The 15,236-nt window shown below is 40.1% G+C and overlaps 1 protein-coding gene across 1 annotated transcript in view; it reads left to right on the top strand.

The window, feature by feature from the left end:
• Window positions 1-15,236, top strand: part of LOC138605535 (copine-9-like) — a 182,605-nt gene that overhangs the window by 136,393 nt on the left and 30,976 nt on the right. The window contains exons 12-16 of the mRNA XM_069677865.1: window positions 4,506-4,581; window positions 4,905-4,958; window positions 5,077-5,138; window positions 7,048-7,094; window positions 10,203-10,384. Of these exons, the coding sequence (XP_069533966.1) occupies window positions 4,506-4,581; window positions 4,905-4,958; window positions 5,077-5,138; window positions 7,048-7,094; window positions 10,203-10,384 (421 nt within the window). The remainder of the gene's footprint in view (window positions 1-4,505; window positions 4,582-4,904; window positions 4,959-5,076; window positions 5,139-7,047; window positions 7,095-10,202; window positions 10,385-15,236) is intronic.

Genomic DNA, 15,236 nt, shown 5'->3' with positions numbered 1-15,236 from the left:
GGAACCTTGTACAAGCTCAAAACTGCAAGTTCTCCCTGACAGGTGATTGAATCATATAATAGGGGGCAGCTAAACCATGTGGTCAGAAGGGTCAAAGGCCAAATGAACTAATAAATTAGTGTTTTTAAAATCATTTACTTTTTTTGTTTTTTTAATTTTTAAGGTGGAATAAGACCATTTTTCTCAAGAATAAACCCACTGCATCATCATAAACTGGGTACTTCTTTAAAATGTAATATATTTATATCCAGCGTTTTATATTAATATGACATTGTCTTAAAAAAAATACAAGAGAGAAGATGGGGGCAGATAAATCGTTATTACAGGGCAGTGCTTCATATCCACATTCACAAACATCACAACCTGCTCACATTTCTAATTTTGTCTCCTGTGCTGCAGTTCTCTCTTTTCACAGTCTTTTCTTTTCCTGAACCTGTCCTCTTTTAATGCTTTGTTACTGTTTCCTTTCCTCCTTCCTTGTTACATTTCATCCTCCCCCTCCTTCCCCCCGTGGGACCTGCTCCTTGAGGATTTCCCTCTAAATACCAACATTACACAGGCAGGGTTGGTGTCACGCACAGCTTCAGGTGGTGATATACTGAGATGCAGAGATGATCTCGGGGCATGCAGGGAGTTGGTATTTACCAGTCTGATGATGCTGAAGGGGATTTTTTTTTCATGTTCTGATGAAAACTAATGAATTCAACTGATGAAAACCTTCTTTTCTGAGTGCTTATCTCTACGGGAGACAATATAAAGGCCAGATTTTCATTCTGTAACTGATGCATTCAGATGTAGTAATATTTTGTATTACAAATTAGGCAGCCCCTATGTTGTTAGCTAAATACACCCTTGATATAATTACAATGAATAAATATAGACAATTAAACAGACCAATAAAGCTCATTCAGAATTAGAATACACTTTTGCTGAAAAATATAACAATGCAACATAATTACAGCTAGACTACATTTTTTTTACATATAGGCTGCACTTATCTGGTCCAAACTATACCAAAAATAATAAATATAACTTTTATGTATCTGACAGTGCCCCTATATGAAAGTGTTGAGGTGGGAGGACAACCTTTCACAACTCAGACCATAAAATAAATACATTTAATGCTAGACACCACCTCCTCCCGTTTTTTGTTATTTTTTTTACATGGAACAGACACAGCAAAATGTGTTGTAGGAATCTGTGGCTTTAACCAGCTAGGCTATCTAGCATTGAGCCAGTTAGCCTATAATGCTAGCTTCCACATTACAAATGAAAAATCAGTTTCCCCTGTCTGTCCTTGGTGTTGGTTATTTTGGATGTTTGGAGTAGAGTCATACATTTTAATTCTGCCAAAACATTCAAACAAACATACTATGTTTAGAAAAGGGCTTTTTATCATTCATCTGTCAAAGAGTGTTGGGTAACATTACTTTTAAAAGTAACTTTACTACATTACCTTCTGAGAAAAGTAGTGCATTAGATTAATTATGCGTAACCAAAAAATAAGCCTCCCTATGTGACTCTACACATGGCGGTTATATTGTCCGGACGGCGTGTAGCCTACTGTACGTCTACCTTTGAATGTGGTGACTCTACCATCATTGCATAGATTCGTTTACAGCCCATAATCTGTAACTCTGCAGCCTAATAACATGATACAACACGGCAGTGTTGTCAAGACCACACTAACCGAGACCAAGTCATGTCCAAGACCTGAGTATAACGAGACCGAGTCAAGACCAAATATAATGAAAAATCATCATGAGTGAGAACAAAATACAAGGGTTTTCTCTTTTTTTAATTTAAGTTTGCCTTTCAATAAATGTGTCAGCAACAAACAAATGGATACATTCCTTACGGTTTTGGAAAGCAAACTTAATGACTGACGATTTTGCTGGCATCTCTGGTCCGACACACACAGACAGCCACTCCTCGTGCCGTCTCCATCCACTCCCACTTCCGTTAAGGGTGTCGGGAAGGCTGCGGCTGTTACTGGGAAAAAAACATAAATTAATTTAAGTTATCTGTTGCATTTAGAGAGGAACTGCTAATCACAGTAATGGCATGGACAAATAAATCAGTCATGGTCTCAACCAGTCTTGATTAAAATCAAGATTAAAATTGCGTTCAATTCTGAGACGAGACCTAGACCTTAAAAAAGTGGTCTCGAGAGAAAGACCGATCTCTACAACTACAACACCACAACATGGGCTCTTAGTCCCACCAGTGTTGTGGAGCTGTGTTTAGCTTCCAGATGCAAATTTGAAGTCGAGCTCTTCACAGCTGACGACCACTTATCCTCCAGACACAACTTACATTTCACCGTCATGTTGCTCTTGTCCCTTTTGGCCAAAAATTCTAAATAATTTAAATAAAAATATTTCCACGAAGCGAATGCTGTCCTCTCTGCCGTCTCACTAGATGATGTAGCTAGCTACGCATGCACACTGACACAGTTGTGTTTACCTTCTGCTGGTTCGCAGCTACCTACCAAGAAGTAGGGGAGAAACAGAAACAGTGCTTCAGGGATTTTCTGTTTTTGTGGCAACAAAAGGAAAAGAGAAATACAGCAATTTATTTTCCAGTAACTAGATGATGGATTACTTGAATTGCAGAAGTAACGCGTTATGTTACTCGCTAAAACAAAAAGTAATCCAAGTACCCTTACGGATTACTTTGTGACACGTTACCCCCAACACGGCTGTTAACACACCATGTTATGCATTACAATGCTTTTAATCAAAGGGATGAGTAGAGCTGAGGAGAGCCTGAGCTCACCTTATTGTTTTTCCTGCTGAACAATCTCTTTCATAACTAACCTCCAACACAACTAGTCAAATTTACCTACAGTTTGTACCAGTGATTGTGCTTTGATTAACAAAAAAAGTGCCTCTAAAGTTAAAAATTCTGAACCCACATTGGCTTTGGATCAATAGGTATATGTAATTGTAGCTATGCTGTAACTTTTTTAGCTTTTCATGCAGCAAAAATAGGATGTAAAATTACAGTCAGATGGAGAGTCATACTAACATTTCATCCAGGATAAAAAGTGGTTTTAAAATGAAACGGTTAGGCCTATATATAACTTGTGTAGGACTGGAACTGCCACTCCAGCTTGATCTTCAGTCTCGCTGCTCTTGATAACCACATGTTCAGCAGGAAGCAGTTAAAGTGCCCTCATATACTCACTGTTCACTACCTGCCCTACCAAACATCAAAAGGATAAAAATGGTGATAGATTTTGTACAGGAAGTATAATATAACCAAAGTGTATGCCAATCTTACTCTGTGAATTGTATTTGTTTGCTAAAATGAAAGCTCAAGAATGATGATATAAAAGCTTTCCCTGCTACCACAAAGTTGCTGAAAATAATGAATAATGCTGCTTTAATGTTACATTTTGCCAGCATCCACAAATGTGGATTCATATTCTCTTTAGTGTTTACAAAATCTGTCTGTGTTCTGCCTTAGAGATATCTTTGTTATAGCAGATAGACAATTTCAAAACATGTTGCTTATGAAGTATAAATGGAGCTACGGCTGAGAGCTAGATCAGACAGGCAACTCAAGCTGCACTGATTTCACTTTTGACATGCGTCATTCTCCACAATCACCTGACAAATACTTACTCCCAATTTGGTGGTAAAATCCGGAATATAAGTCTGTTTTTGGGGGTATGCTGTAGCTATTAATTAAATGAATATATAATAATAAAATGTGTATATCAGTTATTTCAACACTATTTCAATTTATTTTTATTTAAACAAATTCAAAGCACACACAAATTACAGCCTACCATCTGTTTTCACCATGTCAAATTTGCAACCCTGCTAGCGGTGCTGTAGCTAACAGCCTGCGGTAACGTTGATTGTTGTGAGGGTGATGGCTGCACTGGAGATCATGACGTTGCATGTCTGTGACGTAGTGTTAGCAACAATCAAGTTAGTTTTACTTGCTTAAAACAGCACTAAATAGGAGATGTTGTAACGGCTCGGACTCGGAAACAGTTTAATGCGGAGATGTGACATCACCACTTAACAACCGGATCATCATCTAGGTAAAAAAACGTAACACAATAACATACCTCTCTCTGCATTTTATACGGTATATTGGTCGCAGCGGTATATAGGATGCAGCCCACTTTCTAGATGAAAAAAATGTATTAAAAGTGTGTCTTATACACCGAATTTTCTGGTATTTAAGCTGCAAGGTTTCCGGTCTCTCCCTCTGCTCCGTCATTGCCACCGCTGCCCTGCACCAGTACTGCGCTCATACTTTCAGCCCCACCACCACGCCAGCATTCACCTGCAGGCTCAGACTAGATTCAAGATTTCAATTTCTACATGTAAAATAAATCTGCAAGGAGTGATGAGGTCAGAGCCTGGACGCCAAACACAAACTATGTTCCGCTGCTGCAGTAAACACTCCAAACTATGACAAACAAGAGTTGTCTGACTGAACTGTTGTCCTCTTTCTTCTCCGTCTTCCTTCCATCTTACCTCCAGTCATGACTTCATCGGGGAGTTCACCACCAGCTACAGAGAACTGTCCAGAGGTCAAAGCCAGTTCAACGTTTACGAGGTAAAATACAAGAAGAGAAAGTTCAGCAACTTGTTCAAAAAATAATCAAATCAAGGATTTTCTCCAACTTTATTTTCCTGAAAGTGTAGAGGATATCAAAAATTCAACAATGTTTTTGGAACTTGCAGCAACATCAATAGTTCCTTGACAGTATTATATATTATTCATTCAAGTAATATTTCCTGTGTTATGAATTCCACCCTTATCTGAGGACAGTAAATCATCAAAATACACCCTAAGGAGTTCAGCCATGCACTGAATGACAATACATTTCTGCTCAGGCATATTTGTTCAAAACTCTTGTTTCCTGTGTTGTGGTCAAGGTTTTGAACCCTAAGAAAAAAGGCAAGAAGAAGAAATACGTCAATTCCGGGACGGTAAGACCCATCAGAGTGTGTCAGCGGCAGTGACATGCAAGAACATTGAACAGATAGTGTTTGAGCCTCCTTGTGATCCGTCTCTTTATCCTCTGCTCAATCTCTGTCTGTCTTCAAGGTGACTCTGCTGTCTTTCAAAGTGGAGTCAGAGTACACGTTTGTCGACTTCATCAGAGGAGGGTAAGTCTTGAAAGTTTAATTAGTGTCTTTGGAAAGCCATTAAAGGACTTTACCAGGACTTTTACATTCTTAAATTTTTCTTAAATGGGTCTGCCACTTGTAAATAGCTTTGTTGGAATCTGACCCGGCAGCAGCAGCTACACGCAATAAAATAACTTTATAATAATAGTCAATCTTCTAGCTGAAGGTCTTGTTTGCGCCTGTAGTCTGTAAAGAGACATCAGTATGAAATCAATGCTATGTCATAAACTCCTCACAATAAATTGAGGTTGTAGTAGGTAAGCAATCATAAAGCGCCTTACGAAACTAAACCGAAATCTGGCTTCCGCAACAAACACTGCACTGAGACTAGTGACATTCTCACGCATACAGACAAGAGCGACTACTCCGTTCTCATCCTTCTAGACCTAACCGCTGCCTTTGACACCATCGATTATGCCATCTCACTGGATAGGTTACATAACTGGGTCGGCATTTCTGGTACATCCTTAACTGGTTTCACTCATATTTGAGTAACCGACTGCTGTTCCACAGGGTTCAGTCTTTGGACCAATCCTATTCTCACTATACATGCTACTCTAGTGTCATTTGTTTAGCTGATTTTATGATGCATCTTATCACTGTTATGCTGATGATACTCAGATCTATTTATCTGCAAAGCCTAATAACCTGAATCAACTGTCCTCCCTTCATAATAGTTGAGCCGCTATCCAAGAGTGGATGTCTCTAAATGTCCTCCATTTTAATCCTGATAAAACAGAAATACTTTTATTGGACCTGATAACTTCACCAGGGCAGTTTATTGTCGAATCTCAAACCTTTTCTGCTAAGACTCTGGGTATCATCTTTGACCAATGTATGACTATTGAGGATCATATCACTAAGCTTGTCCAGTGCTTTTTCCGGCAGCTAAGAAATATTGCAGAACTTAGATCAATACTCTCCTCTTCAGATCTCAAACTATTGATTCACACTTGTATTTTGTTTCAAGCCTTCTTGTGACTCTCCATCTTTTTTTCAATTGATAAGTTTGTTTTCTGTTTATAAGTTTGATTTTTGCCATTTGTTTCGGTCTAAGCTTTACTGACTAACAATACTTTCTAGGGTTTCATCAACATTCACCCACATGTTCACACACTGACAGCAGAGGCTGCTATGCAAAATGCTAAGGCTCTAATCTAATCACATTCATACACACTTACACACCAAAGGTTTTACCTTTGGGAGAAATTTGTAGAGAAGTTTATTACCCAAGGACACTTTGACATGTGAACTGGAGAAGCAGCGGATCATACTGCGGGTCTTCCAATTAGTGGATGACCCTCTCTACCTCCTGAGCCACAGCCGCCCCACATCGCAACAGATTCTCTGACAGGGGGTGGTGCAGCGTAAGATTCAGACTTATCCCTTACAGCCTTCTTGAATAATATAGGCAAAGTTAGAACTGAAGCGCTTCATTAGTCTTATCATACACAACTATAATAGCAGACTTTATGTGCTTTGTCATGTAGTTTCAAGTCTCTGCAAGTTTATCTGGAATCTTGATGTTTATACTTTACTGCAATGAACTGAAGTGAACAGTTTTTCCACTGCATGAACACAACTAAGTAAATGCTGTCTAGTTCTATGAAAAATACAAGACGCATAATAAATATTCAGTGTAAAAAAGTATCCAGACATTGGTTATCAGCGTTTGAATAGGATAGCAATATTAATGGACTTGAGAGGTCTGTATTGTTTCAATCACGGAGCAGATCCCCTGCCTTGTTCTTTATAGTGACAGCAGACAGCCGCTGATGAGTTTCTCAGTGTAGCCTGAACAGCTGTGATTGTGTGCCCATCTGCTGATTCTGGCACAGTCCTTACATCTCTGTTTTGAGTGATGCTGATGTTCTCAATCTCCCACCAGGACACAACTCAATTTCACTGTGGCCATCGACTTCACAGCATCCAACGGTAAGACAGCTTCACCATCTTTTCTGCATGCAGGAAAAGTCCACACATCTGTTGTCAAGTAAAAAATAAAAGTTTATCTACATTGTGACCATAACAGTTATCACTTTGATGATTGTTCTCTTCTCCTCCTGTTAATCTTAATTGGGCTGGTCCTCTTTAACATTATAGAATACATGACTCTCACTGTGCTATTTTCTGAAACAAATACAACAATCTATTCATCTGTCATACCAGTGGCATTGTATGGAAGCCCAAAAGGCACAGATTTTAAGTTGCTGTCAGGAACTTTCAGTCCCTCCAGGAAGTTTATTAAGCAACTTTTTAGCGACCTTGCAATTTTGGTCACTCTCCACAACTTTTCGCCAAGTGTACATCACCAAATATAGATCTTCATAGGTCTGCAGTGTTGTATAAACATCGAAAAGTATTGTTTACTATGCCTTTAATATCTCCAGAACGCTCCATGTGAGAGACTTACTTTTTTCTGCTGTGAAGCAGACAGCTGCACCGCTCTTACAAGGCTTCAGTGTGATTATCTCTCTTTCATGAGCGACCTAATCCAGCCCCAAACTACAGAGTTTTTATTAATGAGAGCCTATACAGTGAATCCGTAATGACAAATACTCCATGTCTTCTTGACATTATTTATCCATGTTGAAAACTGTTCGGGGCTTCACGGTGGTGGTTAATGCTGTTGTCTCACAGCTAGAAGGTCACTGGTTCGAACCCTGGTTTGAACAAAGTGGGCCTTTCTGTGTGGCGTTTGCATGTTCTCCCCGTGCATGTGTGGGTTCCCTCCAGGGTCTCCGGCTTCCTCCCACAGTCCAAAGACGTGCTTCTAAGGTTAATTGGTGACTTTAAATTGCCCATAGGTGTGGGTGTGAGTGTGAAAGGTTGTCTGTCTCTACGTGTCAGCCCTGTGATCGACGTTCAACCTTTTGCCCAATGACTGCTGGGATAGGCTCCAGCCCCCCTGCGACCCAGAACAGGATAAGCGGTATAGATAATGGATGGATGGATGGATGGATGGAAAACTGTTAGCCGTTCACTTAGCCACTTCCCCGGTGCCTTTAACTTTCCACCAACCAGAGGCTCTGTAACAAATGTGAGTCAGTATCAGAATCAGGGCTTATTGCCAAGTAGGTTTACACATACGAGGACTTTGTTGGTGTTTTGGTGCAGAACAATTATAATAGAACTAGAATAAAAATAAGTAAAAGACATAAATAGAACAAGATAAAAAAAAGGCAATGAAAATAAAAATATAAAAAACAATACATAGAATACAAAATACGTACAACAAGTGTGATTAAAAATTTTACAGATTTGCAGGATATTGGTGAGTGCAAAAGCTTACAGTATAAAATAAAAAATAGTGCAGTTGACAGACAATATAAAAGTCCAGTGTGCATTAATGTACCGCATGTAGTCCGGTTATTGATCTCAAAGAGTGTTCGTACACTGAGATAGAAATCATCGTCTCTCATCAGTGGTTTTATCCAAGCATGGCTCCCAAAATAACAAGTAGAACAGCAAATGCAATAAATGATATGTAGATTCGTCTTTGCACATATGGATAGCATCAAAATAGGCACGCACAGTGCGAAACCACTTCCTTTAGTTTTTTCACATTTTATTTGGCATCTTGACATGGAAATTGACTGGAAGTAAGGGCTGTATTGGAGCGTTTGTTGCTCACAGTGAGTGTGTTGTGTGTTACACACAAAAAAAGCCTGGGGGAAAAAAAACCTGCTACTTGCATTGTTTTTAAATATCTGCAGCGAAATCAGGCATTTTAGGCAGCAACAATCACAGGAAAAGCCTGAAATCCTTGAGGGACTGATTATGTTTTGATGTCATTCATTTTTCATTCATTTCATTTAAGTTTGTGCCATCGACAAAGCTTTCCATCTCACGTCTTAGTTTTCAGTACATGCGTTCCTTCCTTTGAACAGACTTACATGTGAAACTTTGCTGATCAAAATGTAAACATAGTCTGTTACTCAGAATCACCCCGCTGTTAGAAGCATCAAAAATTTCTTCTAGCTGTTGATGTGGTTTGCTTCTGTAGGTTATACAGAGACATCCGTACTGAATTGAGACTGATCCATAACTGGCTTAAAACTCCTCACAGTACATTTATATTCAAACAGTGCAGCAGAATGAGAATTTGACTTATATCCATAAAATCCCAACAATCTAGAAAAAGGAGTGAAAGGAAGGAATGAGCTGAATAAGCAAGCACTCAGTATGAGGTGATACATTTTTATGGCTCATGGTGACTTGCCTGCTTATTATTGTAATACTCTCCCCCATAATGCAGAGTTTATGAGTGAGTTGATAAAGGGAGGAGCCCTATAGCTGTAGTTAGGTCAATCAGACACAACAAGTCCTACTGCACAGTGTTGCAGTGTTTGCAGGTTCTCCCTTTGCATGTGCAGGTTCCCTCCAGGTAGTCCAGCTTCCTCCCACAGTCCAAACACATGCTTGTTAATTGGTGTACCCCACCTCTCGCCCAATAACAGCTGGGATAGGCTCCAACCCCTCTGCAAACCTAGACAGGAAAAGCAATATAGATGATGGCTAGCTGGATAGACAACAAGTCCTTCAGTGCATGCGTCAGACTTCCAGAATAAAGGCAAATCTTAAAAATATTTCAGGGGACTTTGACTGTATTGATCATTCAAATAGTAATGGGGCACATAACTTATATTGCCACATCTGTAGTTTTTCATTCAGTCTTCAGGTAAATATGCGTGTTGATGTAGATACTGCAAACCTGATGAAAGACAACATAAATCCTGTTTTAACTATATTTTTGTGCACGTTCTTTAAGGCTCTGTAGTATTGTGGGAAAAAAAGTATTTGCACTCGTAAATATTAAAATGGAAATCATTATGTATCCAGCTATGAATGCATGGTTTCAGAATGTAAGTAGATGGCAGATGATCTCAGTATTTCACGATGTAGCCTCTTTTATTCACGTGCAATGCATTAACTTGAGATGAATTAATACATTTACCACAATCACATGAAATACTTTGTACGTCTTCATCATTTTTTCGTGTGTGTGTGTGTGTGTTTGGTGTGTGGGGCTTCCCTCTCCAGGTAACCCGTCCCAGCCCACCTCACTGCACTACATGAGTCCGTACCAGATGAATGCGTATGCCATGGCTCTCAAGGCGGTAGGAGAGATCATCCAGGACTACGACAGTGACAAACTCTTTCCAGCATACGGCTTTGGAGCTAAACTTCCTCCAGACGGAAAGATCTCCCACGCCTTCCCACTGGTGAGAGTACTAACAACACAGAAAGAGACAGAGAGAGAGAAAGTGTAGTTTTGTTGTCAAGTGCAAGTAACATTGAGTGAAAAGGTTCTGCTGTTTTTGGACTGAAAACTAGAAACTTCTAACCATCTACAATTTTTTGTTTTACATCCGAATCTCACTTTTGCAGCAGCAGAGAAAAAAGTCTGCCAGCTTGAACTTCCTTTTTTAAAATCTGTATTTGTGGCTGACTTTTGTCAGGTCTTTCCAAATCCCTGCCAGGATGTGAAACGTGTCCATCTGCCTGATGAAAGGTTCCCTGACAGCTGACCCATATCTCTGTTGCCAAAGCAGCAGCAGGCATTGGTTTTTACCAAAAAAGCTCTGAGAATATAGCATCAAACCTAAGAGAGACACAGTTAGCAACTAGCTGGTTGACATAGTGGAGCATTGAGCCGCTTAGAAGCCAGATACTCTCTCAAGAGTTCTGAGGGAAAAAGATAGTGTAGAGGAGAGTGCCTGTTTGATTTAACATTTATTGATTCATCTTAAACACAATGTTTAGACATACAGTAGTTTAAAGATGGATTCTTCACAGAGGGGACAGTCTTGGGCTCACTCCCAGTAACTGTCTGTTTTGCATGCCACATAGGGCCGGATGTCTTGTTTCTTTCAGGAATTGCGGTATAATAGTTTTACCCTCCAAACAGCACTACAAACAAAGCTTTTTCCTGATACAGACTCAAAATGGAAAAGTCGAAGTGAATACCAGGAATGTTTTGTGAGACAGTGGGCCTCATGCAGCAACAGTCTCTTAAATTTCTCTTAATTTCCTGTTAAGAGAAAAAATAAGCGAAGCCAACACCAGATGCACCAAACATTCTTAACCATCCCAATCTGCTCTTACCCAGGTGAGCTGAATGCTGAATCACACTTGATCTCAAATTGGAGGCGCATGGTTGTTGATTTTTTGTAATTAGCATAGGTGACACCCCTTAAACACTATACAAGGGCAGGTGCATGTTCTGCCATGTCTAAATCGGGCACTAGGAGAAGAAGAAATGGCACCAAAAAAAGGTAGTAAGAAGAAGAAGAAGAGCTACAGCAGTAGTGAAATGGAAGTACTTTTAAATCAACTTAAACAAAGTAAACAAAAAAAGAAAAGTGGTTTGATATGAAGATGGAAGCCAAAAAGTGTTTTGCTCGGGCAAAGCGCTCCATGACAACAGAAATATATAATAATCTAAATTTGATTATATGTTGCATTTTTTATGTTTCTCAATTTTAAAACGTATATTTCTGTGCATTGGACAAACTAATTGTGAACTGTGAAAACCGGAGTTTTTTTTACTTATCTCCACCAATCGTAGAATTTTCTCTTACCTCAGAGAAGAGCAAAACTAAGAAAACTTTGGTGAATCCCGGAAATCAATGGATACGAACAAAATAAGAAAAAAACGTGGATAAGATCAAAAATAAGAGAAAATGTGTTCACAAATCGCCTTTTTGCATGATGCCCAATGTAACATGGAACGTGGCTACATGTAGGGGGAAAGAAGCTTATCTTGGTAAATAATCATGCAAAAATTACAAAATCCTTTGGAATTTCAAGGTTTAATGTAGATGCAAAGAAATTTGTTATTGGTCGTGTGTCAAATATTTTTTTGAAAATTTGCTATTCCTGAGGTGAAACCAACTTCTTGTAAATAATGATTTGTGAGAGACACTACAATTATTTCAACATCTCGTGCATGAAGCTTAAAATATATGACACAGTGAGTGTCCTATATATCATAAATACTGAGTTTGGGAGAAAGCTGTCTGTCTGTTCGTCTGTAGTTTGTCTGTCTCTTCCTCTATCCCACTTCCTCGGCCCGTACAGTCGCAGCAAACGGCTGTCCACTATGAGTCTGGTTCTGCGCGAGGTTTCTACCTACCTTTGTCTCTAGCAGATTATGCCAAGTGCTTGCTCCTGGTGGAATAATGTTTGGTGTCAGTAAATAATGTCACAAAGAGTACGTGTAGAACTGGATTATCTGTAAAGTGCCCTATGATACCTTTTTTTTTTAGATTTAGGAAATTAAGATTGGGCCATTTTACAATGAGGGTGGATGCTAATCGGGGAAAATGGGCAGCTATGTCCTCTGTCAAAATCTAGTTTCAACACCTTTGTTGTTCAGAACAAACTTGCAGTGGGTCAGTAGGTAGAAGAGGATTGATTTGTATACCACTGTGGCCTCATGAATTTGTAACACCTGAAGGTTTTACACTCTTTTTACACTTTGACCACTACTAACTCCATGGAGGAATGTTTTGGTCACGTACTGAACCACATGCAGCAATGCAACGCAGGACAACTTGTTAAGTTAATGAAAGGAAGGGTTACATAAACCCACAAGCTGTAGGCATTGTGGAGTAGTCTTGTGAAGTGGATGACTGAGGCGTAGGAAAGGAAGAAGAGGTGGGTGGAAGAAAACATTCTGAATCACGTTGCATGTTGAGAGAAAAGAGGTTCATCTGTTTGATGGTATGGGAGTGATGGAGGAAGAATAGAGAGCAGACAGAGAGGCAGGCAGCAACACAGAGAGAGATTTTGATGATGCACTGCTTAGCTTTGCTTTGTCAGCCAGAAAGATGGCAATAATAGCAATTAGCACAGCAGCTAAATAAAAGATTAATCCAAGTTTCTAAAGGACTTTCTCCCTGGAGAGTTACTGAAGAGGAAATTAGGAGAAAAGTGGGTGGACAGGGAACATGAGAAGGGAGAGTCTTATATCCTGTGTTTGAAGCTGTTCCAAGGCTGTGGGATAACATTAGTGGGAGTTTTTTAAGAACATAAAAATATGGCCAAATCTTTTCAAATGGGTGTAAACAGAACAATGACACACGTCAAGTCTGGCATTCTTGGACATTCTTTCTGAAACTGTCCTTTTCAATCAGGTTTTGTCAAATCCCATGATCCTCCTGGCTCCCTCCCGGTCAGGAGTGAGTGGTGACAGGAGCATCAGCATCTGGCTTGTCTGGGTTCATCGCTTTGTTTAACTTTGCTCCTTTCCCTGCAAGCGGCCGCTCAATCAGCTTTCCCAATTAGAGTTCACCTCAGCGTGACAAATCCCGATGCTGCGTCATGCCAAGGCAACTCTAATTAGGAATCTTTTGTTTGGAAACTGCTTGGAGCAATCCAGAGTTTGTCAAATAGAAAGTTTTGGTATCTCGTCTCATAATATGGGGCTCACACAGAACGGAGCATGAGTGTAGTGAGAAAATAACCTGTACAATATAGTGCAAAAAGCCTCTTTAATTAGTCACATCCTTGATCCATGTAAAGGTCAGATCAGCCTTAACATTATGACCACTGACAGGAGACGTGAAACACATTGATTATCTCGTTACAATATCCATACAGTGGGTGGGATATGTTAGGCAGCAAGTGAACATGTTGTCCTCAAAGTTGACGTGTTGGAAGCAGGAAAAATGTGCAAGTGCAAGGATGTGAGCAACTTTGATGAGGGCCAAATTGTGATGGCTTGATGACTGGGTCAGAGCTTTGACAGAACTGCAGCTTTTGTGGTGTGTTCCCGGTCTGCAGTGGTCAGTACCTACCTAAAGTGGTGCAGGGAAGTAAAACCAGTGAACCAGCGACAGAGTCATGGGCGACAAAGGCTCATTCATGCGTGTGTGCCCATGCTGAGCCCTGTCTACCGCCGAGGGTGCCACACATGAGCATCAGAACTGGACCACGGAGCAATGGAGGAAGGCGGCCTGGTCTGATGAGTCATGTTTTCTTTTATATCATGTGGATAGCCGGGTGTGTGTGCGTCCCTTACCTAGAGAAGACATGGCACCAGGATGCACTACGGGAAGAAAGCAAGCCGGCAGAGACAGTGTGATGTCAATGTTCTGCTGGGAAACCTTGGGTCCTGCCATTCATGTGGATGTTTTTGACATCTAAACATTGTTGCAGACAGTACACCCCTTTATGGAAACAGTTTTCCCTAATGGCAGCGGCCTGTTTCAGAAGAATAATGCGCAAAAATGGTTCAGGAATGGTTTGAGGAACATGACAATGAGTTCAAGGTGTTGACTTGGCCTCCAAATTCCCCAGATCTCAATCCAATCGAGCATCTGTGGGATGTGCTGGACAAACAAGTCTGATCCATGGAGCCCCCACCTCGCAATTTACAGGACTTCAAGGATCTGCTGCTAACGTCTTGGTGCCAGATACCTCCAGTGACATGCCTTGATGAGTCAGGGTTGTTTTTGGAGAGACTTACACAATATTAGGCAGGGGGTCATAATGTTATGGCTGATCAGTGTATATTTAGTTCAATAGATAAGTGTCTTGCCTTGAAACGGCCTCTCCTTGGCATGTGGACATTAGATTAAAGAGCTGTGCTCATGAGGATTATTTGACACTAATTAACTCAGAGCTTGTGTTGTATAGGTCCTCTGTTTTAGTGCCTAATTAACACAGCCTTTCTGAACATGTTTATAATGCACTAAAGAAATCCATATCATTAAATAAAAACTTTAGTCTCAGGGGAATTAATTAATTAATCTAAGAGAGAGATAGCGGAAAACTAAAGAGTGTGAACATGAACCTAAGAAGGAGAAGGTGTTTAGCTTTCACCTCCTGTCAGGAGATCCCGGACATATGGTATTTTAAGTCCCATTGTTTGGTGACGTGCAGATGCAGAATGTGGTTGAGTTTGATGAGTGTCAGTGGCCATTTTCATGCTCTGCATGGAGTCATACATAGTCATGTTGTAGGATTCTGCACTATTAAGCACTGAAATGTTTTCCCACATTGTGAATATTTGTAATACTATGCATAGAAAATCAAGCCTTTACCATAACCAAGGCTCCACCGGGGAGC

The sequence above is a fragment of the Semicossyphus pulcher genome, unplaced genomic scaffold, assembly GCF_022749685.1.
Source record: "Semicossyphus pulcher isolate SPU_LCO1_2020_fin unplaced genomic scaffold, fSemPul1.0.p SCAF_3, whole genome shotgun sequence".
NCBI lineage: Eukaryota > Metazoa > Chordata > Actinopteri > Labriformes > Labridae > Semicossyphus > Semicossyphus pulcher.
The sequence above is the reverse complement of the archived record's forward strand: the minus strand, read 5'-3'. Positions and strand labels throughout refer to the sequence as shown.